Source organism: Haliotis rufescens, unplaced genomic scaffold (genome assembly GCF_023055435.1).
Source record: "Haliotis rufescens isolate VD_foot unplaced genomic scaffold, xgHalRufe1.0.p SCAF_8, whole genome shotgun sequence".
In the NCBI taxonomy this organism is placed as follows: domain Eukaryota; kingdom Metazoa; phylum Mollusca; class Gastropoda; order Lepetellida; family Haliotidae; genus Haliotis; species Haliotis rufescens.
The window spans coordinates 52,745,948-52,773,057 of record NW_025964372.1 but is presented as its reverse complement, the minus strand read 5'-3'; the positions used below and the strand labels follow the sequence as shown (position 1 = coordinate 52,773,057).

General features: G+C 43.4%; 1 protein-coding gene across 1 annotated transcript in view; it reads left to right on the top strand.

Moving 5' to 3' along the window:
- Window positions 1-27,110, top strand: part of LOC124145601 (complement C3-like) — a 61,418-nt gene that overhangs the window by 13,742 nt on the left and 20,566 nt on the right. Inside the window, exons 8-29 of the mRNA XM_048389141.1 lie at window positions 387-489; window positions 789-1,022; window positions 1,527-1,605; window positions 1,774-1,880; window positions 2,317-2,424; window positions 3,375-3,446; window positions 4,169-4,378; window positions 9,527-9,682; window positions 9,860-9,928; window positions 10,102-10,156; window positions 11,224-11,383; window positions 11,683-11,926; window positions 12,725-12,964; window positions 14,220-14,346; window positions 14,778-14,879; window positions 15,913-16,104; window positions 16,873-16,948; window positions 18,464-18,617; window positions 21,152-21,235; window positions 22,171-22,354; window positions 25,685-25,881; window positions 26,778-26,939. Coding sequence (XP_048245098.1) covers window positions 387-489; window positions 789-1,022; window positions 1,527-1,605; window positions 1,774-1,880; window positions 2,317-2,424; window positions 3,375-3,446; window positions 4,169-4,378; window positions 9,527-9,682; window positions 9,860-9,928; window positions 10,102-10,156; window positions 11,224-11,383; window positions 11,683-11,926; window positions 12,725-12,964; window positions 14,220-14,346; window positions 14,778-14,879; window positions 15,913-16,104; window positions 16,873-16,948; window positions 18,464-18,617; window positions 21,152-21,235; window positions 22,171-22,354; window positions 25,685-25,881; window positions 26,778-26,939 — 3,115 coding nt within the window. The remainder of the gene's footprint in view (window positions 1-386; window positions 490-788; window positions 1,023-1,526; window positions 1,606-1,773; window positions 1,881-2,316; window positions 2,425-3,374; window positions 3,447-4,168; window positions 4,379-9,526; window positions 9,683-9,859; window positions 9,929-10,101; window positions 10,157-11,223; window positions 11,384-11,682; window positions 11,927-12,724; window positions 12,965-14,219; window positions 14,347-14,777; window positions 14,880-15,912; window positions 16,105-16,872; window positions 16,949-18,463; window positions 18,618-21,151; window positions 21,236-22,170; window positions 22,355-25,684; window positions 25,882-26,777; window positions 26,940-27,110) is intronic.

Below are 27,110 nucleotides of genomic sequence, written 5' to 3'. Positions count from 1 at the left end.
AATGGTAGCCTGCCACTAGACATCTCTCGGAACAACACTGGGCGTGACATGACGAGACTTGACGTGATACTGCGTGGTTTAGAGTAACTTGAATTGTTACTGCGCAGCGCCACACTGCGGAGGTTGTCATTACTTGATATTAGCATACATAGATATGTTTAAATAAATCTACTAATGACTGCAGACAGACACACGAAAACCGGATCACATGATTAAACGAGGCGCATGGTCAAAGGAAGCGCAACAATGTACAGGTTGTTTTTAATAGCACACACAATTTCTTGAGTTCATATCCAGCCTTCAGACTCGTGAACACATGCATGAGGACTGATCACACGATCAGTCCTGTATGAAGTGAAGGTCTAACAAGAAACGTCTACCCCCAGGTACGTCTTCGGAGAGAGGATACGGGGTGAAGGTCAACTGAGGCTTGGGGTCAAACAAGGGGACGTTGTGCAGAGGCAGACGGACAAGCTCTACAACGTGAAGGTGGGTGAGTGATATGAGAGGTGGTATCTGATTGGTCAATACGAGGGCTATGGGGGGAGGGGACCTCGTTTTCGTGTTTTAATGTACCCAACTTATTTAAATAATATTTTAATCATGAAAATAACTCCCTCAATCGTTCCCTTGTGCTCAACCAAGTCCCCACAGTGGTCTCCTATGTTTATGTGGCATGTCCAGTTCAAAGGTTTTGCTGGGTGGTGTGTTAATACTTTAGTTGTGTCAATCAATGTGGGATGCACCTCACTATGTGAGCTGTAATACCAGACCTACTCTGACTCCAGTTCAAGTCGGGGAGAGCCGCCATCAGCATCAAGACACATGACCTGACAAATCTGCCCCAGTGGTGTTCTGACAGAGTCTCTCACCTATATATTGAGGCAAACGTCACTGAGTCGGGCTACGGGGAGACCCAGACTGTGTACCACGTGACCACACCCATCTCCAAGGACGCCTGGCGGTTGACGTTCCCTAGCGACCAGCACTACTTCCTGCCCTCAAGACCATTCCTGTTCAGGGTGAGTGAGTGAGTTGTGTTTGCTCGTTGCAGTGTTCCAGCCATATGGCGGGAACGACTAATGTGGAAATTTGCATGTGTTTGTGACGGGTGCCGCCGGTGGGACAGGATACGCCCACCTTCTTGCGAACCACTGGTATCATTTCTTTCTTATAGTGATTCATAAACACAAGCTCGTGACGTAGTAGGAATCGTACAATCGTCTCTGCTCTAAGCAGAGATTTCTTATAATATTATAGTGGATTTTGCCACTTTTATGTTGGAACATGTGGGGTTCAAACCTGGGACTTGATCGCCAAGATCCTGTTCCACAAACCGATCGTAAAGCCCATAGCTTAACACGACAAAGTCTCGTTTAATATAGAACATTCACATGCTTTTATATGGGTAGCACCCAAACGGTAGTTTATCATAACACTAAGTCTTATACTTCGACATGGGGCTACGGCCGTCGTACGTCACGGAATCTGTAACCTATCAGTAAACACGATCAACACTGCTTCAGGGCATCCTGTCGGACGCGTCTGGGGTGCCTGCCCCTGGGGTCAAGGTGAAGGTCATCATGGCGGATATCAGACACCAAGGTAAAGAAGATATGAAGTCACCACAGACATTTGTGAAAAGAAACAGTATTAGCAAAAGTGAATCATGAAAATAAAGTCAGTAACATGATTAGTTCATGAACGATTTCTTAAAAGCTGTAGCAATAGAGTTGACAGTTACACGAAGGTACCATTCCTGTTATCCGACAGTTTCTGCTGAGTCAGCTCAACTGATGTCGAAACGACTGACTACAAACGCGGAAGGGGTGTTCGGCTTCACACAGAGAATGCCGGAGCTCGACCGTGTGTCCTTTCAAGTAGGTATGACCGTGGTCTTTGGGACATTTGGGACAGCTTTGGAACGATGTGGGTCAGAAGTACGACAGGCTCGCTCCTGTGCTATTGTAACACATGGTCTATGTCCCAAGATGGGGTGACGCGAAAATCACGTGTGTGTAACTTAAACAGCAGCCGCCCACATCGCGGACAGATCAGATAAAATGACTTCATCAACTTTGACAAATAAGAGTAAAATGATATCATTCGAATTTCAATTTGCTCCATAACAGCGTTTAATTAATGCTTCTGCATTGGTGGAAACAATGGACACTTATGAACACGTATGCACGTAAGTCGATGCAGGATATGATAGTAAAACAATATGTGGTACATGTGTTCTTCTTTGATCAAAATATTCAAACAAATACTGAACTAGACTTCTATCTATGATTTGTTAAGCACGTTGTCACACAGGTGCAGACAATAGACAGACGGTACAACACCCAGACTACTGTCGACCACACCGTCCAGGCCCTGACCCCCGAGAAACCCAGGATCACCCTGCAGGCAGACGTTCCACAGGTAACACATCCCACAGGTAACATTTCCCACAGGTAACAACACATCCCTCAGGTAACATCTCCCACATGTAATGCCTTCCACAGGTAACACCTTCCACAGGTAACACCTCCCACAGGTAACGCCTTCCACAGGTAACGCCTCCAACAGGTAACACCTTCCAGAGGTAACACCTCCCACAGGTAACACCTCCCACAGGTAACGCCTTCCACAGGTAACGCCTCCAACAGGTAACAGCTCCCACAGGTAACACCTCCCACAGGTAACGCCTCCCACAGATAACACCTTCCACAGGTAACGCCTCCCACAGGTAACGCCTCCCACAGGTAACACCTCCCACAGGTAACACCTTCCACAGGTAACGCCTCCCACAGGTAACACCTCCCACAGGTAACGCCTCCCACAGGTAACGCCTCCCACAGGTAACACCTCCCACAGGTAACGCCTCCCACAGGTAACGCCTCCCACAGGTAACACCTCCCACAGGTAACACCTCCCACAGGTAACGCCTCCCACGGGTAACGTCTACCAACCTGAAGACGTTGCTCCTTCATGTCCAAGGTAGCCTCTGGACTCAAGCATGTCTGAGCAGAGCACAGAGTATTTGCCCCGTATTTTCTGACCCAGGCCAGCGAATGTCAAGGTCAGCTGCAATACACTTTAATAATTTTAAGGACTAAACAAAAATGTCTCCTGTTTCTAGAGTTAATTCTTCAAACATAATCAATTATAGTGAGTGGCGTTTGCATATATTTTTATGTTTAACCAATGAACAAGAACATTCCATCGTATTTTCATGTCAACGACTCTTTTGCATGGTTAAGTTTACACTCCAATCACCCATGCCCTTGAAAGATGAAGCAGGCCAAAACAATCAAAGTCACTTGGTCGGGTTGTCTGCCCTTCTTGGGACTAAACAGTCTCTACATATGTTAAACTCTCGTGTGTTTCAGGGAGACGGAGACAATGTCGCTGTCCATGTTGGCTACACATCGTCAGTTAACGACAGTATGATGACAGTTCTTGTAAGTGTATGGGGCGGAGGGCGGCCTTCCTCGCCTGCAGCACTGTGGGATTAACTGTATCTATATCAGAATGTACACTTTGTCAGCCAAACCATGCTTGATTACATGTAACTCAGATGTATGGATTGGTGCATTGCATTAAACTGACACAATTATGAAGGTGTAAGGGAGCGATCATTTGATATTCTGGGGGTGGGGTGGGGTGGGGTGGGGCTGGGATTGTACATGGACAAAAGACATTTTTTCAGCTACAGCCGCAAAACATTTTTAAAATTAAAACTATGAGCCTAAATATTCTTTTCTAAAACAACAATGTCCTTTTTGTGGCAGACAATTGTTTTTCATCCATCTGAAGCATAATTGTTTTTTCAATAATTTTCTTGAACGATATATTTTTTTCGAAAATATCCAGCTGCAGAAAGCCCCCTTTGGTCTACATTAAAGCCCCTGTGTTGTTTATAAACACGAAGAGCCAGGTATTCTGTGGAAGAATTGTCTCCCTCCCAGTAACCTATGCTGGTCATAAGAGGCAACTTTCTTAAAAGAGATCTGGTTGTCAGGCGTGAGACGTTGCTCGCAATATCAACCACTGGTCTGTCCGTCCCAGAATCGAGTATTTATAGGCCGCCTTCATACAACGACAAGAATGCGGTGTAAAACAACATTCATTCCCACAGTAACGACTGAGTTAAAGAGTTGTCCCCCTTCACATCATCTTGTAGGTGGAGGCCCGGGGGCAGACCATCTACAACCACACCTTTGTAATGAACGGTACTGACCTCCACACATTCGAGATACCGGCGGCCTACAGGGCAGAGTTGTCTCCCCTTGCAAATGTCCTCGCTTTCTTCACCACACGGGACGGAACAGGAGAACCGGAAGTGATCTCCAACACGATGACCCTCGATGTCCCGGATGTGTGTCTGGAGGAAGTAGGTTCTCCTTACTTTGTCAACCACGACCAAACAAGCTAATCATTAACAACAACACTACATATATACCCTTACACATCTTGATGTTACATCTAATCATTAGCAACAATATTACATATATACTCTTACTCATATTGATGTTGCATCTAATTATTAACAACAATAATGATGTTGCATATAATCATTAACAACAATATTACATATGTACTCTTACATATCTTGATGTTACATCTAATCATTAACAACAATATTACATATGTACTCTTACACATCTTGATGTTACATCTAATCATTAACAACAACACTACATATATACTCTTACACATCTTGATGTTACATCTAATCATTAACAACAATATTACATATATACTCTTACACATCTTGATGTTACATCTAATCATTAACAACAATATTACATATATAACCTTACACATCTTGATGTTACATCTAATCATTAACAACAATATTACATATATACTCTTACTCATATTGATGTTACATCTAATCATTAACAACAATATTACATATGTACTCTTACACATCTTGATGTTACATCTAATCATTAACAACAACACTACATATATACTCTTACACATCTTGATGTTACATCTAATCATTAACAACAATATTACATATATACTCTTACACATCTTGATGTTACATCTAATCATTAACAACAATATTACATATATAACCTTACACATCTTGATGTTACATCTAATCATTAACAACAATATTACATATATACTCTTACACATCTTGATGTTACATCTAATCATTAACAACAATATTACATATATACTCTTACACATCTTGATGTTACATCTAATCATTAACAACAATATTACATATATACCCTTACACATCTTGATGTTACATCTAATCATTAACAACAATATTACATATATACCCTTACACATCTTGATGTTACATCTAATCATTAACAACAATATTACATATATACCCTTACACATCTTGATGTTACATCTAATCATTAACAACAATATTACATATATAATCTTACACATCTTGATGTTACATCTAATCATTAACAACAAAATTACATATATACTCTTACACATCTTGATGTTACATCTAATCATTAACAACAATATTACATATATACTCTTACACATCTTGATGTTACATCTAATCATTAACAACAACACTACATATATACTCTTACACATCTTGATGTTACATCTAATCATTAACAACAATATTACATATATACCCTTACACATCTTGATGTTACATCTAATCATTAACAACAATATTACATATATAATCTTACACATCTTGATGTTACATCTAATCATTAACAACAATATTACATATATACCCTTACACATCTTGATGTTACATCTAATCATTAACAACAATATTACATATATAATCTTACACATCTTGATGTTACATTTAATCATTAACAACAAAATTACATATATACTCTTACACATCTTGATGTTACATCTAATCATTAACAACAATATTACATATATACTCTTACTCATATTGATGTTGCATCTAATTATTAACAACAATATTACATATATACTCTTACACATCTTGATGTTACATCTAATCATTAACAACATTATTACATATATACTCTTACTCATATTGATGTTGCATCTAATTATTAACAACAATATTACATATATACTCTTACACATCTTGATGTTACATCTAATCATTAACAACATTATTACATATATACTCTTACTCATATTGATGTTGCATCTAATCATTAACAACAATATTACATATATACTCCTACACATCTTGATGTTACATCTTATCATTAACAACAATATTACATATATACTCTTACACATCTTGATGTTACATCTAATCATTAACAACAATATTACATATATACTCTTACACATCTTGATGTTACATCTAATCATTATCAACAATATTACATATATACTCTTACTCATATTGATGTTGCATCTAATTATTAACAACAATATTACATATATACTCTTACACATCTTGATGTTACATCTAATCATTAACAACAATATTACATATATACTCTTACTCATATTGATGTTACATCTAATTATTAACAACAATATTACATATATACTCTTACACATCTTGATGTTACATCTAATCATTAACAACATTATTACATATATACTCTTACTCATATTGATGTTGCATCTAATTATTAACAACAATATTACATATATACTCTTACACATCTTGATGTTACATCTAATCATTAACAACAATATTACATATATACTCTTACTCATATTGATGTTGCATCTAATTATTAACAACAATATTACATATATACTCTTACACATCTTGATGTTACATCTAATCATTAACAACATTATTACATATATACTCTTACTCATATTGATGTTGCATCTAATTATTAACAACAATAATAATGTTACATCTAATCATTAACAACAATAATGATATTGCATGTAATCATAAACAGTAATTATGATGTTGCACATGATCATTGACACCAATAATAATGTTACATCTGATTATTAACAACAAAATAGATGTTACATCTAATTATTAATAATTAAATTTTCGTTGTGTTCATTGGAATTCCTTCATTTTGATTAGCTGAGTTGGTCACGAGTTATTGCATTCATTTCCCAATGAATGTTAAAAATTAAGCCACGCCCACCGAGGCGCACTACTTTTAATACTGCGGAATGTCGGGGAGTCCCAATATTACAGTCGAGGGAATTCCCTTCCTGCTCACGTGTATCGTCATGCACAGGACATTTAGCGACTTTCATGCATATTCATTTGTCCAAACTACCCTTTGAAACCGAAGGCCGAGAATGAATGAAACAGCAAATGTGCAGGCTCGCTCGCCTGTTTTTTTCCCGCTCGCCTCGGTTCAACTTTCATGTCTTCAGGTTTCATTTCTAACTAGCATTTCTCCAACTGTGTTTTACCGTTATCAGGGAAGTAATGTTTAAATCTCGCGGGAACTGACCATGTTATTTGAAACAGCCGCCTTCTCCCGGACATATTTCTTCCGGTTCGTTACAGTCTGACTGTTGCAGTTCTTTTGACAGGTCCAATGAACATTGTTTTGATCCTACTCTCCGTTGATTGGCTACTGACTGTGTAGGCGTGTCAAGTTATGTGCATAAATTAAACGATCACCTGATTCATGTCACACCACTGTATGTATTCCTACACCTGGAATGTTTATCAATGTCGTCATTTTTGTCTGTTTTGATATATACAACTGTTTTTGGTTAAACCATTGTAGATAAAACATGTTTTACGTTGTCGAATTTAATTATAAGCATTGACTGTGTATTTTTTTCGGTTCATCGAGGTATGAATCGAAAAGCCAATGTGCAAACTATTGTATTCATACAGTTTGCACATCGGTTTTTCGATTCATACATCAATGAACCGAAAAAAATACACAGTCAATCCTCAAACAACAATAATAATGTTACATCTAATCATTAATTGCAATAATGATGTTACATCTAATCATTAACAACAATACTGATGTTACATCTAATCATTATCTGCAATACTGATGTTACATCTAATCATATCTGCAATAATGATGTTACATCTAATCATTAACAACAATACTGATGTTACATCTAATCATTATCTGCAATAATGATGTTACATCTAATCATTAACATCAATAATGATGTTACATCTAATCATTAACAGCAATAATGATGTTACATCTAATCATTAACAACAATACTGATGTTACATCTAATCATTATCTGCAATAATGATGTTACATCTAATCATTAACAACAATACTGATGTTACATCTAATCATTATCTGCAATAATGATGTTACATCTAATCATTAACAACAATAATGATGTTACATCTAATCATTAACAACAATAATGATGTTACATCTAATCATTAACAACAATAATGATGTTACATCTAATCATTAACTGCCAGTATGATTTTACATCTAATCATTAACAACAATAATGATGTCACATCTAATCATTAACAACAATAATGATGTTACATCTAATCATTAACAGCAATAATGATGTTACATCTAATCATTAACAACAATAATGATGTTACATCTTATCATTAACAACAATACTGATGTTACATCTAATCATTAACAGCAATAATGATGTTACATCTAATCATTAACAACAATAATGATGTTACATCTAATCATTAACAACAATAATGATGTTACATCTAATCATTAACAACAATAATGATGTTACATCTAATCATTAACAACAATAATGATGTTACATCTAATCATTAACAACAATAATGATGTCACATCTAATCATTAACAACAATAATGATGTTACATCTAATCATTAACAACAATAATGATGTTACATCTAATCATTAACAACAATAATGATGTTACATCTAATCATTAACAACAATAATGATGTTACATCTAATCATTAACTGCCAGTATGATTTTACATCTAATCATTAACAACAATAATGATGTCACATCTAATCATTAACAACAATAATGATGTTACATCTAATCATTAACTGCCAGTATGATTTTACATCTAATCATTAACAACAATAATGATGTCACATCTAATCATTAACAACAATAATGATGTCACATCTAATCATTAACAACAATAATGATGTTACATCTAATCATTATCTGCAATAATGATGTTACATCTAATCATTAACTGCCAGTATGATTTTACATCTAATCATTAACTGCAATAATGATGTTACATCTAATCATTAACTGCCAGTATGATTTTACATCTAATCATTAACAACAATAATGATGTCACATCTAATCATTAACAACAATAATGATTTTACATCTAATCATTATCTGCAATAATGATGTTACATCTAATCATTAACTGCCAGTATGATTTTACATCTAATCATTAACAACAATAATGATGTTGCATCTTATCATTAACAACAGTCTGTGTTAAAGATGCGTTTCAAGTTTTCTTTTAAAATAGAAAGGTCATGTTACCAGGATTTACAGAACGTCGTCCAACAATCTCTTTGACATACTAATTTCTACAAGAAATGGCAAACCACCAAAAGCCATTGCTCTGTACGTTCAGTACGTACAGTATGCTGTATGAGAAGTACAGAAGTACACCCCAACCTTTCCTCTCTGCCTAGGTGTCTCTCAGGAAGTACAACCAGGACGGGGTTCACAGGCCTGGCTTCAACACGAGGTTCCGCATTGACGGCACAAACAACACCAGGGTCGGGCTGGTGGCCGTCGACCTGTCCGTGTACCTCCTGGCGGGGAGATCTACACTGTCAAGGCAGGAGGTGTGACAGTGTGTACCTCTTGTGCCATGTTGTATAATCTTATATCACATCACCGGTGTATCACGTTGTATCGAGGGTATTTCATGTTGTGTCGTGGGTGTATCATGTTGTATCATGGATGTACCATGTCGTACCATGGGTGTATCACGTTGTACCATGGGTGTATCTTTCATTCAGATGTTTCAGACGCTGGCGGGCCACAGCCTCGCTTCGCCTCACAGGGCCCACAGTGATCCACGCACAAAGGTACAGCAACACGGCATGACATTGTATCGAAGCTAATAGACTCAAAGAAACTCAAAGAGACTCATAGATATTTTACACACCAACTTCAACCGAGTACGAAATCAGACGTGGGAAGCGCCCATAAAATAGCTAGTAGAACGTCAGTGTTGTGAATCCATGTTATTTCATTGCAGACATGGACTGCGAATGGTTTTGTTCTTCGAATCCTGGACAAACCCATCCATCGCGGTGAGTTGGTGTATGGCGAGACAAACCCTTCTTTGTTTTGTTTGCTGTTTAACGCCGCACTCAGCAATAGTCCAGCTAAATGACGGCGGTCTGTAAATAATCGAGTCTGGACCAGACGATCCAGTGATTGATATCATGAGCATCGATCCACGCAATTGGGATGCGATGACATGCATCAACCAAGTCTGACCACCCGATCCCGTTAGTCGCCTCTTGCGACACGTATGGATTGCTGAAGACCAGTTCTATCCCGGATCATGACGGGTCCATGTCGTAAACATTAATTAAGATTATCTATAGTGGTTATGGCACTGGTGTGTTATGGGATTTTCATTATCACGTATTAAGAATAAACAGTGTATTTAGCGGGCCAGGATGTTATCCACCCTGAAACACATACGTGATAACCTGTTCATCAAATAGTGTCATTCTTAAATTCCATCGTCGAAAGCAACGTTTTCTGGAATATGTAGAATGTAAAGCATAGACGTCTTTTACGGCAAGTATGGGTATCCTTCTATGGTGATATCTGTGTCTGACGAGACAGACCTTTCTTTGACGCCTGAAATATCTGGAAAATAATTACCAGGAAAAATACCATTGCCTCAGGTTTTACACACAGAAAGTACTTGTGGCCCGGCCATGTTGGACTTGTTTGTTTCTATATAGCCTTTGTTCTAATCCTCTCTTCAGAGAGAACGAATCTACGTTTTATAGCAGTGACTAAACAAATAGCCTCTTACAAACACCTCAGGGCCCCAGGGTAAGAAATGGTCCCAGCATCTAATTGTCTACATGCACTGTGTACCCCATGGGTAATCCGGGGCAGCACAGGCAGCTAGGTAGTACCCATGAAAGACCGCTGGAACAGACGAGGGTGGTGATGATGGACCTGTCTGGTGACGTGTGACTGTATGCTGGCGGTGTGGATGCTGGTAAATAATGGTTTATGAGGTCCAGACTCGACCACGAACAGCCCGTTGTGAACAGACCGGCTACATGTTAAAAGCCCAAGCACTCCTTGTTACGGCGTCGTGTACGGCTTCTCTTCATCTTTTTCTTGGCAGACGTCGGCACTCTTACCATACGGGGCCTCCACGCAAACAGCTCCTCAATTACCGCCTCGAGGAAAAACCTGCAACCGCAGAAGACCTTTGAGACTGTCCAATTTGTAGCTCGACAGAACTTCTCTGAAACCTGGTTATTTGAGGACATACTTCTTTCCAGGTAGGAAACGTTAGTGGCCTGTGTTCATGGTATAGAAATGTGCGCAATATAAAGTGTCTGTTCTTCTTCTTCTTCTACTTATTATTATTATTATTATTATTATTATTATTATTACAACAACTCAACGCTTTACACCCCCACCCCCTTCTCTACCTGTTCACACAGCATGCTTCCATCCAGATCCGCACAATCACAATCGTCAGTCTCAAATTCAGTATATGCTGATATTTAAGAACATGATGTCCCTGTCATACCCTGTGTCTGCCATGCCGTGTCATATAACCAATATCCAATGTCAGACGTATCCTCCGAGGTGACCGGGCCATCATGTACTTAAACTGGACACTTCCGGACAGCCTAACCACCTGGCGGATGCATGCGGTGGGCGTGTCTAGTCGCCGGGGCGTGTGTGTCTCCAAAGCTCTGGACTTCACCGTCAGCAAGGAGTTCTTTGTGGACATACATATGCCATACAAGGTTGTTCGACTCGAGACTGTCAAGGTTAAGTTCTCCGTCTTCAACTTCAAGGCAAAAAGCATCAAGGTGAGACTGGGTTAGAGAGGTAACTATTCAACATCTATACACCTGAAAGAAAGTTAAGCATCAACCCTTATTTTAGCACTTCACAGGATGTGAGCATTGTGTGAACGTCACCCATTATTGATGTGTTCACAGCCAGCAAGTAAATGTATATGAATCGTTGTTGTACCATTCATCAGATTTTAATGTCTTTCGCCATGTTATACCTCTTACGCCCTTGGTCAGGCAGTTTCAAATCGGCACCGACTTTATACTGAATAGTACTTCATACTGAATAGTACTTTATACTTAATACTACTTTATACTGAATATTCTTTGTACTGAATATATTTTTAACTGAAAAAAGGACTCAGTACTGAACAGTACTTTGAAAGGAATAGTACTTTGTACGGAATTGTTCTTTATACTGAATAGTACTTTATACTGAATAGTACTTTATACTGAATAGATCTTTGTACGGACTAGTTTTTTTTAACATAATAGGACTTCCAGGGTAACTCTGACATTAATATTTACCGACAACTTCGGTATCGGGATGCTCGCTTAAACTCATCTTCTCGTTCCCTGAACCTCGCGGTGTCTGTGCCGCGTCTTGTGGAGCAATGGACACTAAAAACAGGATGTTCTGGACCAGCCATTGTCTTTTGGAATATTTGTGAATCATTTAATGAATTGAAAGTACACGTTCTGTTCACAAAAGATCCCTACCCTACAAGTGTATGGACACTCAAAGCCGGCTTGAAGGAAGCCCGTTTGACAAGCACTATCACAGAACCATGCTTTGTGTCTGCCTGCCTGCAGGTGACGGTGACGGTGACAGCCCCGGAGGAGTTGTGTATCGTGCGGGAGGCGGGCCGGGGCGTCGCGGCCGACCAGAAACGAGGCGGGCGGACGTTGCGGTACACGGAGCGGATCAAACCTAACTCCGGGGCGTGGCACGACTACACCTTCGTGGCCCTGAAGCCGGGACACCATCACATCCGCGCAGTCGCCAGGTCCGGCCGCGTCACAGACGCCGTACAGAAGGACATGTATGTCGTGGTGAGGACGCTGCTGATGTGGACATATTCTGTAACTCTTCACACACTGACATTCTACTTATAGTAATCCGTATACTGTCACGGGTATTTCAGATTGCTGTGTTGATAAGATAAAGAGTTGCGTCCCTTAGTCGGGCTACGATCCGCTGGTCCTGGGTTCAAATCCCAGAATTAACAGGTATAGATCCTCGATGTGTGAACTATACCTGAACATCCGGGGTAGAATTAGTCTTCAGCAACCCCTGCTTGTCGTAAGAGGCGTCATCAGGATCGGGTGGTCAGGCTCACTGACTTGGTTGATGCATGTCATCGTATCAAAATTGCGTGTATCGATGTCATTGGTCAATCACTGGACTATCTAGGCCAGACTCGATTATTTATAGATGACAGTCAGGAAGAATGGTGAGAGCGGCGTTAAACATAAAGTGGTGATCGTCTACGACCCACGTTACTTCCGTCATTCCCCTCACATTAAGCTGGCGCAGGTTGGCTAGCCTGTTGGTAAACGCATCTGTTTCTCAGGCCGAAATCCCGGGTTCGATTCCCCACATGGCTGCAAACTGTGATGCCAATTTCTGATGTCACTCACTCACTCACTCACTCACTCACTCACTCACTTACTCACCCATCCACCCACGCGCCTACCCACTCACTCACTCGCCAGACCACTCACTCATTCACTCACTCGTCCACCCACCCATGCGCCTACCCACTCACTCATTCACTCACTCACCCACCCAACAACCCACCCACTCGCCTGCCCACTCACTCATTCACTCACTCACCCACCCAACCACCCCCACCCATGCGCCTACCCACTCACTCATTCACTCACTCACTCACCCACCCACCCCCACCCACGCGCCTACCCACTCACTCATTCACTCACTCACCTACTCACCCGGCCACCCACGCGCCTACCCACTCACTCACTCGCCAGACCACTCACTCATTCACTCACTCACCCACCCACCCCCACCCACGCGCCTACCCACTCACTCACTCGCCAGCCCATTCACTCATTCACTCACTCGCCAACCCACCCATGCGCCTACCCACTCACTCATTCACTCACTCACCCACCCAACAACCCGCCCATGCGCCTACCCACTCACTCATTCACTCACTCACTCACTTACCAGCCCGCTCACTCACTCACTTACCCACCCACCCAACCGCGCGCCTACCCACTCACTCACCAGCCCACTCACTCACTCACTCACTCACTCACTCCACTGTTTGCTCCAATATTTCAGGCGGAAGGCCGCCGTGTGTCACAGACTGTGACATTCCAGTTAGACCCGTCTGCTCTACTCCTGCACAACGACACGGGGACAGCCGATGACAATATGGCGGGCACGCGACCAGGGGAAAGAATTAACAGTATGCACACCAAATTACGTCAAGTCTCATCACGGACCCTTCTGTCATGTTAAGAAGCTGAAACACATTTCGCCTTCGTATGGTTCTCACCAACCGCAAACCCCACCAAGAGGATGACTACCCCACACCTGAACATTCTCTCACTTTTGCCAAGATATCGAAACGAACAGATGTGTAAAGTATTTTGCTTTCTTTTTCAGCAATCAGAGATGGGAGATTCTCTGGCCTCTGTTGCTGTTTTTGTGTTAAGATAAGCTGTAATAGGGAAACAAAAGAGATGAGAGCGGAACATCGGTGATTCGATCAGGGCCGCGCCACCCCAATACACGTCAGTAGATGGTACTTGTTGTTACCTTGCCTGGCGTCGTTCAATTACACGTTCGTCATCTCACAAAGTCCCAACACCTCAAATTGAATACCCTCTATTCCAGCCTCATGGAGCAAACTGGAAGACGAGCAGACGACAGTTGTTGACCTGGCGCTGCCTCACGACACCATTCCCGGCACCAGCCACACCGACATGTTCGCCTACGGTGAGTTGAGATACGACGATGCTGTCAGTCTGAGAGTTCGGCGCAAGGTTTATGTCACATGACAAAACAGCTAGCTCTTGTAACACATGTTATATTCAGGATAACACTTTCTGAGTAAAGTACAGGTTCTCGTACCACTTTCTAAATGGCATTGTGTGTTCTTAGCTTCGGCCATGGGAGACGTGCCAATTTACACTTGTCAGAGGGGTGCACAAAGTACGTGATCTAGACTACCACTTTCATTTTTGTGGAAGCCTCGGTGGCTGAGTGGGTTAGATCACTGACGTTGTGTGTTGGCGACTAGGTGCCTCACACTAGTACTGGCAGTGTGGGTTCAAATCCCGGACGGTACTCAACCCCCAAAAAGTACGAGAATCTGTACTTTACTAAGAAAGTGTTGTACCAAATATAACATGTTACATTTGACCACTCTCTAAATGGCATTATGTGTTCATAGTTAGCTCTTGGGATTGACTATTGGAGCCATACAATCTGATGGCTACCTCAACCGCTCAGCTCGCCAGAGGCCCAGGTTCCAGGTTCCAATCCCCGTCTTTTGGGAGTGGACAAACGGTCCAAAGCGCTAGGCTAGCAAGCGCCAGGTGCTGAGATCGTATCCCGCTAGTCACCCGGTTGTTATTCAGCCTTGAGGCAACAATGTTTACAGGTTATTACAGTGTTGTCATTACCCCTATTACATTCACCCCGTGTACTCACTCGTCAGATGGTAGATGACCGAATGGTGGATACACGAATACGTACAAACATCAGAAACACAAATGTCAAAACTTGTGGTGTCAGTCACACAGGGCAAGTGACGTAGTTCACCTCTGTCCACCCAGCAGGGAATGGGTACCCGATATGTGAGGTGGATGTAAAAACCCTCAAGCGCCCGTAGGAAACTTGGGTTGTATACGCCCCAGGGAGTTGAGAACGATAACTGGAATTAAATTTAATTTAAACAAATAACAAACAGATTTAACCTATTATGTGCCGCGGATGCAGGTCATCGTGAGTGACGTTGTTGTTGCAGGGGATTTGATGGGGGACGTGGTGAGTGGCGCGATCCTGCAGTCGGAGTCGTTGATGGAGGAGACAGCGGTGTTGGGGGGCAGAAGGGTGCTGGGGGATCTCGCCCCGGCCGTGACGGCCCTCCACTACCTCCAGCACCAGGGAGTCATCACACACGACCTTGAGGCCAAGGGGAAGCAGTTCGTCAAACAGGGTATGGCCTACCTGGGTGTACTCTCCCAAACAAGTGGGTGATGTACGAAAGTACCAGATGGGAACAGAAATACAAATAGGTGTCGAGTGTTTGAGATGGGTAAGGAAAAGGACGGACGAGGTTTAACAGTGGCGGAACATCAGACCATGTTGGCAGTGTATTGGAAGGGTGCAACACCTTAAGAGAGACGACAGAGGTGACAGGATGAACGTTGAGGTGAGGTGAGGTGAAATTGGGTTTAACGTCGCGTCCAAGATTATTGCGCTTATATAGCGACGTGCATGTGTGTGTGTGGCTGCTTGTACTAGTCCGGACTGATGCCGATTTATAGTGCTAGCACACTGAGATATCATGCCGCAGTTTAACATGGATACCCCACTCAGACACAGTATACTGACTCCGAGCCGACCAGTCCTTGTTTTAGCCCTTTAATGCCGAGCGCCAGACAAGTACCATCTTTTAACGTCTTTTGGTATGACGCGGCCGGGGATCGAGCCCCGGACCTTCCGTTCTCCGGGCGGACGCTCTACCACTAGACCACGGAGGCGGTCGATGAACGTTGAGAAGACTCAATGTAGGGTCATCTCTCTCCGTTTGTGTCACAGGAGTCCGGGGCAGAATAGGTCCGGAATTTTACGACTGTGGCATAAAATAACATTCACCCACATACGCATGTACAACTACCTGTCTCTGTCTCCCACTCACTCACTCACTCACTCCATCTCTCACACCCACCCACTCAGTGACGTCATTTCCCTCTGCCCCCAGGTGTGTCACAGCTGCTCAACTACAGACATCCCAAAATGGGGTTCGTGCTGCAGCAGGGACAGCCTCCAGCTACTTGGTACGTGCAACTACACCATCTGTTCTTCAATAACACATCCCGGTTAGAAAAAGTCCCCGAAAATCAATGTTTTTTCGTGCAAGACAAGTGATTGGGTGGTCAGACTCGGGGACTTGGTTGGCCCCGATTGATATATGGAGAATTTTTTTATCACTTTTATCAACCATTGTTGAAATATTTGATATCAAAAGACACGAGGGTGAGATTTTATTTATCATCCAACGTCATTCTTCCAACGTTTTCAGTTTGTAGAAAGTAATAAGGAGTATCTTAGTGTAAAACGTTCTGCTAACAGCCTCAGTAGCAGAGCAATCAGTGATGCCATTTAATTGTGACGCCATGGTAACTAATGACGTCACAATGGTCTGCAAAGCATTGTGATACAATTTCATTGCAGCCTTATCTATTAATGTAGATATCGCTTGATCTCACCCAAGCGATAGCTCCTGTCGATGCCAGTTTTGGATGATATATAGAGGTTATCACGCTTGTGTGTTTGGGGATGGTGAATATCCTGCATTAGGAATAAACATTGTATTTAGCTAGCCTTAGCGAGCTAAATACATAGTGTTTATTCCTAATACAGGATATTTACCATCCCCAAACACACAAGCGTGATAACCTCTTTATCATATAATGTCATTCTTTAATTCTGTGCTTCAAAATCGCTTTCCCTCTCTCACAAACATTACCGAAACATTGCGAGTTTTTTCTGGAATGCGCGCATTAATATTTATTACGTCACAGGGTAAGTGATGTGTCAGTCGAACAGTGACATAGCCAATATAGTTCCAACTGAAATCTCTTTCTTATACAGTGGCGAAGCAACATATACGCAAAATAACAATTATTTTTAATTGCCTTTCGCGGCAACCCATCAGTCTGTCTGCTAGTGCCCTTTGTCAAAGGGAAGCTACTCTAACCCTAGTCTATGATACGTCACGGCCACGGTCAGACGTTGTTGACAGTTGGTCTGTCCTGTCATAACGTCAAGAAGAGTAGTCAGATGTACACACAGCGACAAAACGAAACAGGGTAAAAATTCAAACAATCCAACTATTTAATTTGTGGAGAAAGGTTCAAGCCGCAGAGGTCTACAAGCACAGATATGGCTACTGATCCCGCTTGGCTAGGCCTCGTGCCCTCGCAAAATTGTGTCGAAATTTATATCTCCAAAGTTACCAAAACTTATAAAATGCCTTAGCTACGCCACAGTAAGACCCTGATTTTCAGTATATTAGACTGTTCTTTTGATAATGAAAGCAATTATCTCTGTAGTTTATTCAGATTCACGATGGTTAAATCTCGCCGAATGACGAGGGCGACGCCATGTTTGTTTATAAACAGGGAAAGTAGTCCCTACTTGACCTTTGATATTTGCATCTCTATCCGCATATGACCCCAACGGATATCGTTTTTATCCGTTGGCTTTATCCTGCCGATAAACCTACCCATTATATGATAATATTTTTTATTCCCATGCTTCCAAAAGATTTTCTATTGTTTCCGTCTCAGGTTCACTGCGGCAGTTCTACAGACGCTGTGCGTTGTCAAAGAGATGAACTTGACCTTCGTCGACCAATCCCTGATAGATAATGGCGCCCAATGGCTGCTGGGGAGGATAGGTGACGAAATCGAGATGACAGAAGAGTCACCGCGCCGTACCGGGGTACACACTGACTGTTACACTGATAGACGTAGGGGGAACACTGACTGTTACACTGATAGACGTACCGGAGTACACACTGACTGTTACACTGATAGACGCACCGGGGTACAAACCGACTGACAGAGGCACCGGGGTACACACTGACTGTTACGCTGATAGACGCACCGGGGTACAAAACAACTGACAGAGGCACCGGGATACACACTGACTGTTACGCTTATAGACCTACCAGGGTACACACCGATTGATAACACTGAGAGACGCACCGGGGTACACACTGACATCCATAACACTGAGAGACGCACCGGGGTACACACTTACATCCATAACACTGATAGACGCACCGGGGTACACACTGACATCCATAACACTGACAGACGCACCGGGGTACACACTGACATCCATAACACTGACAGACGCACCGGGGTACACACTTACATCCATAACACTGATAGACGCACCGGGGTACACACTGACATCAATAACACTGACAGACGCACCGGGGTACACACTGACATCCATAACACTGACAGACGCACCGGGGTACACACTTACATCCATAACACTGATAGACGCACCGGGGTACACACTGACATCCATAACACTGACAGACGCACCGGGGTACACACTGACATCCACAATACTGAGAGACGCACCGGGGTACACACTGACATCCATAACACTGAGAGACGCACCGGGGTACACACTTACATCCATAACACTGATAGACGCACCGGGGTACACACTGACATCCATAACACTGTCATACGCACCGGGGTACACACTGACATCCATAACACTGACAGACGCACCGGGGTACACACTTACATCCATAACACTGATAGACGCACCGGGGTACACACTGACATCCATAACACTGACATACGCACCGGGGTACACACTGACATCCACAATACTGAGAGACGCACCGGGGTACACACTGACATCCATAACACTGTCATACGCACCGGGGTACACACTGACATCCATAACACTGACAGACGCACCGGGGTACACACTGACATCCATAACACTGACAGACGCACCGGGGTACACACTGACATCCATAACACTGATAGACGCACCGGGGTACACACTGACATCCATAACACTGACAGACGCACCGGGGTACACACTGACATCCATAACACTGACAGACGCACCGGGGTACACACTTACATCCATAACACTGATAGACGCACCGGGGTACACACTGACATCCATAACACTGACAGACGCACCGGGGTACACACTGACATCCATAACACTGACATACGCACCGGGGTACACACTGACATCCACAATACTGATAGACGCACCGGGGTACACACTGACATCCATAACACTGACAGACGCACCGGGGTACACACTGACATCCATAACACTGTCATACGCACCGGGGTACACACTGACATCCATAACACTGACAGACGCACCGGGGTACACACTTACATCCATAACACTGATAGACGCACCGGGGTACACACTGACATCCATAACACTGACAGACGCACCGGGGTACACACTGACATCAATAACACTGACATACGCACCGGGGTACACACTGACATCCACAATACTGATAGACGCACCGGGGTACACACTGACATCCATAACACTGACAGACGCACCGGGGTACACACTGACATCCATAACACTGTCATACGCACCGGGGTACACACTGACATCCACAATACTGAGAGACGCACCGGGGTACACACTGACATCCATAACACTGACAGACGTACCGGGGTACACACTGACATCCATAACACTGACAGACGCACCGGGGTACACACTGACAGACGCACCGGGGTACACACTGACATCCATAATACTGACAGACGCACCGGGGTACACACTGACATCAATAACACTGAGAGACGCACCGGGGTAAACACTGACATCCATAACACTGACAGATGCACCGGGGTACACACTGACAGACGCACCGGGGTACACACTGACATCCATAACACTGATAGTCCAGCTTGGCCCTTCACCCGATATCTCGAGGAAAACCTCACTTCAAAACGTTTAGAAATACCTGATATATCTTCATACAAACAATCCATGTTTTCGTATTGCAGGAGAATTTAATGTGTGTCACTACAACATCTCTAACACACTACAACACAGCAGGGATGCCTCCCCCACCCCCATTCCCCATCCCCATCCCCGCCCCCCACGTGAAGGAGTTAAATCTAACGCTGCTTTAAACAGTATTGCAGTTAGTCCCAGCTGAAGCCCAAGTGATGTAGATCAGAGATGTTTTCCACTTTAGTGAAACCCATTAGCAGGGAATATTTTACGACGTGGTATGAATAGGCTCTAGAAGAGCGAATTGCAGTGACACTTAAACAGGTGAAGACATGGTCGGATACAGAAGTTTTAAAAGGGAGGGGTCCAAAATATTAAAATCCTCTCTCAGTCAGTTTTACTGCCTACAGCATTTGGTTTTCAAAAGGGTGGGCCCCGCCCCCGGATCCGCCTATGGAAGACTATATGTGGTTCTCTCATCCAATATGTTACAGCACACAGAGGCTGACGATGTCGTGACGTTGGTGGCGGAGGTGCTACTGTCCATGTTGCAGTGTGAAAAACACATCAAGAAGAAGGTAGGGTTACGATTGATACAAATTAGTCATTAAGTAGCATCCCAAGGCAGTTAGCCCAGTGGTTGGGTCGACACACCAGAGGTTCGATTTCCCCACATGGTTACAATGTGTAGAGCCCATAAATATTGCCCCTGCGTTTTGACTGGAGTAACTCTATAATGGAGTAAAAGCATACAAACGTGTCACTAACTCACTTTCGCAACCGCACATCCACAAATGCACACACACACACCCGCACTAACCCAAACCTACTCACTCACTCACTCACTCACTCACTAACTCATACCTCAAGTGCTCACCCACCGATGCACACTAACTCACTAACGCAAACCCACTCACTCACTCACTCACTCACCCATTCACTCACTCACTCACTCACTCACTCATCAACTCACTCACTCACTCACTCACTCACTCATCAACTCACTCACTCACTCATCAACTCACTCACTCACTCACTCACTCACTCACTCATCAACTCACTCACTCACTCATCAAATCATCCACTCACTCACTCACTCACTCACTCACTCACTCACTCACTCACTCACTCACTCACTCACTCACTCACTCATCAACTCACTCACTCACTCACTCACTCACTCACTCATCAACTCACTCATCAACTCACTCACTCACTCATCAACTCACTCACTCATCCACTCACTCACTCACTCACTCACTCACTCACTCACTCATCAACTCACTCACTCACTCACTCACTCACTCACTCATCAACTCACTCACTCACTCATCAACTCATCCACTCACTCACTCACTCACTCACTCACTCATCAACTCACTCACTCACTCACTCACTCACTCATCAACTCACTCACTCACTCACTCACTCACTCATCAACTCACTCACTCACTCACTCACTCACTCACTCACTCACTCACTCACTCACTCACTCAGTGCATCCTGGTTCCAGGAGTTCCAGGACGTGTCGGAGATGTTGAAGGTGCAGCTGTGGGCGTTCCTGGAGGAGAGGCTGGACAACATCTCCAGCTCACTTGCCCTCACCAAGGTCAGTCTGGCGCTGACCAAGGTCAACTCAGAATATGCGCACGTCGCCGTCAGGAGCGTCATCAACAGCAGGAGGAACTCCCCACTGGGTAGGGCAATGCATGGGGCTTGCCCCTGATTAGTGGGGGAGGGGAGTGCAGTGAATGAGTGAATGAGGGATAGTTCAGTGAATGAGGGATAGTTCAGTGAATGAGGGAGAGTTCAGTGAATGAGGGAGAGTTCAGTGAATGAGGAGGAGTGCAGTGAATGAGGGATAGTTCAGTGAATGAGGGATAGTACAGTGAATGAGGGATAGTTCAGTGAATGAGGGATAGTTCAGTGAATGAGGGATAGTTCAGTGAATGCGGGATAGTTCAGTGAATGAGGGATAGTTCAGTGAATGAGGGATAGTTCAGTGAATGAGGGATAGTTCAGTGAATGCGGGATAGTTCAGTGAATGAGGGATAGTTCAGTGAATGAGGGATAGTTCAGTGAATGAGGGATAGTACAGTGAATGAGGGATAGTTCAGTGAATGAGGGATAGTTCAGTGAATGAGGGAGAGTTCAGTGAATGGGGGATAGTTCAGTGAATGAGGGATAGTTCAGTGAATGAGGGAGAGTTCAGTGAATGAGGGATAGTTCAGTGAATGAGGGAGAGTTCAGTGAATGAGGGATAGTACAGTGAATGAGTGAGAATTCAGTGAATGAGTGAGAGTTCAGTGAATGAGGAGGAGTGCAGTGAATGAGGGATAGTTCAGTGAATGAGGGATAGTTCAGTGAATGAGGGAGAGTTCAGTGAATGAGGGAGAGTTCAGTGAATGAGGGATAGTTCAGTGAATGAGGGATAGTTCAGTGAATGAGGGAGAGTTCAGTGAATGAGGGATAGTTCAGTGAATGAGGGATAGTTCAGTGAATGAGGGAGAGTTCAGTGAATGAGGGAGAGTTCAGTGAATGAGGGAGAGTTCAGTGAATGGGGGATAGTTCAGTGAATGAGGGAGAGTTCAGTGAATGAGGAATAGTTCAGTGAATGAGAGAGAGTTCAGTGAATGAGGGATAGTTCAGTGAATGCGGGATAGTTCAGTGAATGAGGGATAGTTCAGTGAATGAGGGATAGTACAGTGAATGAGGGAGAGTTCAGTGAATGAGGGAGAGTTCAGTGAATGAGGAATAGTTCAGTGAATGAGAGAGAGTTCAGTGAATGAGGGATAGTTCAGTGAATGCGGGATAGTTCAGTGAATGAGGGATAGTTCAGTGAATGAGGGATAGTACAGTGAATGAGGGAGAGTTCAGTGAATGAGGGAGAGTTCAGTGAATGAGGGATAGTTCAGTGAATGAGGGAGAGTTCAGTGAATGAGGAGGAGTTCAGTGAATGAGGGAGAGTTCAGTGAATGAGGGATAGTTCAGTGAATGCGGGAGAGTTCAGTGAATGAGGAATAGTTCAGTGAATGAGGACGAGTTCAGTGAATGAGGGATAGTTCAGTGAATGAGGGAGAGTTCAGTGAATGAGGGATAGTTCAGTGAATGAGGGATAGTTCAGTGAATGGGGGATAGTTCAGTGAATGAGGAATAGTTCAGTGAATGAGGGAGAGTTCAGTGAATGAGGGATAGTTCAGTGAATGAGGGAGAGTTCAGTGAATGCGGGAGAGTTCAGTGAATGAGGAATAGTTCAGTGAATGAGGGATAGTTCAGTGAATGCGGGAGAGTTCAGTGAATGAGGAATAGTTCAGTGAATGAGGACGAGTTCAGTGAATGAGGGATAGTTCAGTGAATGCGGGAGAGTTCAGTGAATGAGGAAAAGTTCAGTGAATGAGGGATAGTTCAGTGAATGAGGAATAGTTCAGTGAATGAGGAATAGTTCAGTGAATGAGGACGAGTTCAGTGAATAAGGGATAGTTCAGTGAATGAGGAATAGTTCAGTGAATGAGGAAAAGTTCAGTGAATGCGGGAGAGTTCAGTGAATGAGGGACAGTAGGTGGGTCAGATTGACACATATCCTCCAACGACTCAGTAAGCTAACAGATCGTTGTATAACTGAAATTTTGTTCAAAGTAGGGTACTAGCAATAATACAAAATCGATGCTCATGTTTGTTTGTTGGTTGGTTAACGATATTCCAGCTATATCTGAAAAATAATTGGGTCTGGACTAGACAATCCAGTGATTCACGATGAGCATCGATCCAGGCAATTGGGATACGATGACATACATCAACCAAGTCAGTGAGCCTGACCACCCGACCCCGTTAGTCGCCTCTTCCGACAAGCATAGTCGCCTTTTATGGCAAGAATGGGTTGATGAAGACCTATTCCACCCGGAATTTTACAGGTCCTGGCGTTAATCACCGCATTTGCTAGTCCAGATTCAATTATATTCAGCCTTCATATAGCTGGACTATTGGTGAGTGTGGCGTTAAACAACAAACCAACAAATAAAACTTGGTAGCCTGAAAATACCTAGAAATATTTTTCTGAAAATTTTCCGTTATATTTATGTTGTTAACGAGACGTATCTTATCGTCCTGAATCAAAAGTTTCACTGACAGTAACATATCAACTATTTTGTTAAAACTGACCGTGTTTGAGGTTTTACACTTAGGAAATGAATCTTGGTTGCCAGGATCCGGTGGTCGTGGGTTCGGCCTTGACTATGATAAGGGGTTTGTCTAAACTTTAACCCTACTCGTCGGTGGGCCAGAGTGACAACTATCCCCCAACGAATTCAATTAAGCCTTTTCACATTGAGCTAACAGATCGCTGTGTAACTGAAATATTGTTCAAAGTAGGGCTTAACCCAACGTTCCCACTCCTGTAACAGATGTTAACTGAACTGAACCTTTATTTACACTCAGACCGCTTTCAGCGGTATCCGAGGTACGCAATCATTTTAACAACATACACATGTACGTATCAATATGGAACAAATACAATAATAAAGAGACAAAACCCTTTCCATATCCAATAGAAATATCTGAAGCAGAGTCGACTGTACAATTCCGACCATATCATTGAGCATGCGATTATGAATCACTATCAAAAAGTGATGATACCCGGTGTTCGTGACAAGGTGAGCGTATCCTGCCCGACCGGTGGCACCCGTCACAAACACATGCAAAGGCAAGTCAACCATTCACCTTAAAGATATGGTACAAATAGGGAATTGCATCGGACATCATTTATGTCACTAATGCGTCAAACTTGGAAATGTGCTCACATCTTTGACGAGCATGCATGTGTGTGTGGGGGATGGGTGGGGGGTGGGGTCTGTGGGTGTCTGTGTGGGTGGGTGTGGGTGTCTGCGTGCGTGCGTGCGTGCGTGTGTGTGTGTCTGGGTGTCTGGGTTGGTGCCTGGGTGTCTTTGTGTCTGTGCGTGCGTGCGATCAGTATGAAGAAACACAACTGAAACACAGCTGATTTGACATTGCGTCCACACTGACGTGTACAGGTTTCTACTGGTCCGACACTGGCCCGGAAGTGGAAGAGTCGACGATGTTCAAGGATCAGGTCGAGGCCCAGTGGGTGGAAGCTACGTCGTTCGCTCTGATGACGCTGCTGCATTCGGGGACGTGGTCTGACGTCACGCCCGTCGCCAACTGGCTGGTTCACCACCGGGGCAGACATGGCGTGTTTGTGGGGATGATGGTGAGACCAGGTTGTTGACGGGATCTGTGCTTTCCGTCGAGATACAAAATAGTCATCCCTTTCTTCAACATACACGTCATCTGTTTTACTGTTTCGGGTTAAATCAAACCTTCGCTCACAACACCCACCCTATATTCCGGAGGGAAGGGAGCTAACTGCTTATAAAAGTCCAGTTACAACCCTTGCCAAACATTGCTGGAACAATCAAAATCGCGTGACGAAATCGACATCCGGTTCGTACACTGCCGTGTAGATTTCGGTAGATTGCAGGATTTGCAAAGTATGTGTACCGTCAACTTAGCGCCAACAAATATTTTCCAAATCTTTTCATATTTTTAATCGAGGTGCTCACGCGATTGGATGCACTTCGCGAAGTAGGACGCGTTTTATTACACTATAGATCCTGATTACCGATCATATTGTCTTGACTGGGCGCCGCCATTTTGTTTGAAGCAAATGCAAGATTGAATCTGATTGGTCAATAGAGGGATATAAGGGACATAACTCGTAATAGCCACTATCGGCGCTACGATCGAGGCCAGGAATTCCAGCCTAGTTCGGCAAGCGTTGAAACTGGACTTTTATCGTCAGTTAACCCCCTTGCCTCGGGAAGATGTACCAACCCCATCCCTACCTAATCCCCAGATCATAGATAGCACAACAGTTCCCCAAGTAAAACAAAGTTTTTTGAATCGCTGGATCTAGTTAAACACGTTCAAACAAGGACAGTCGAATCAAAATATTTCAGACACCTTTTATTGTAAAAAGCATGTTTTCAAAACACGCATTTGTATTTCTTGTCAGTGGGTGCAAAGTTCATTCAATTTGTTTTAGGAGTACGAACATAGAGAAAAAAGATTGGTTTTCCATGGAGATTATCATTGCTCATTTGTCAGGATACGATGGCGGCGACTAACGCCCTGGCGATGTACAGTCACAGACGGCAGTCGCCCGACTCCGACCTGCACTGCAACATCACGTCACACCAATCCCAGACCTACCACCAGACCATAGACTTCTCCCAACAAGAAGCGGTGGTCAAGAAGGGCGTCTCAGGGGTAGGTACAGTCCCCTCGCTACATCAACACATGCTACCTTGACCAGGTCCCGACACCTCGGGTGAGGTGTAATGTACTTGTGTTATTGTTTTCTTCACAGGCTCCGTCGGGTGAGGTGTACTGTACATCTGTTTTCTTCACAGGCTCCGTCGGGTGAGGTGTACTGTACGT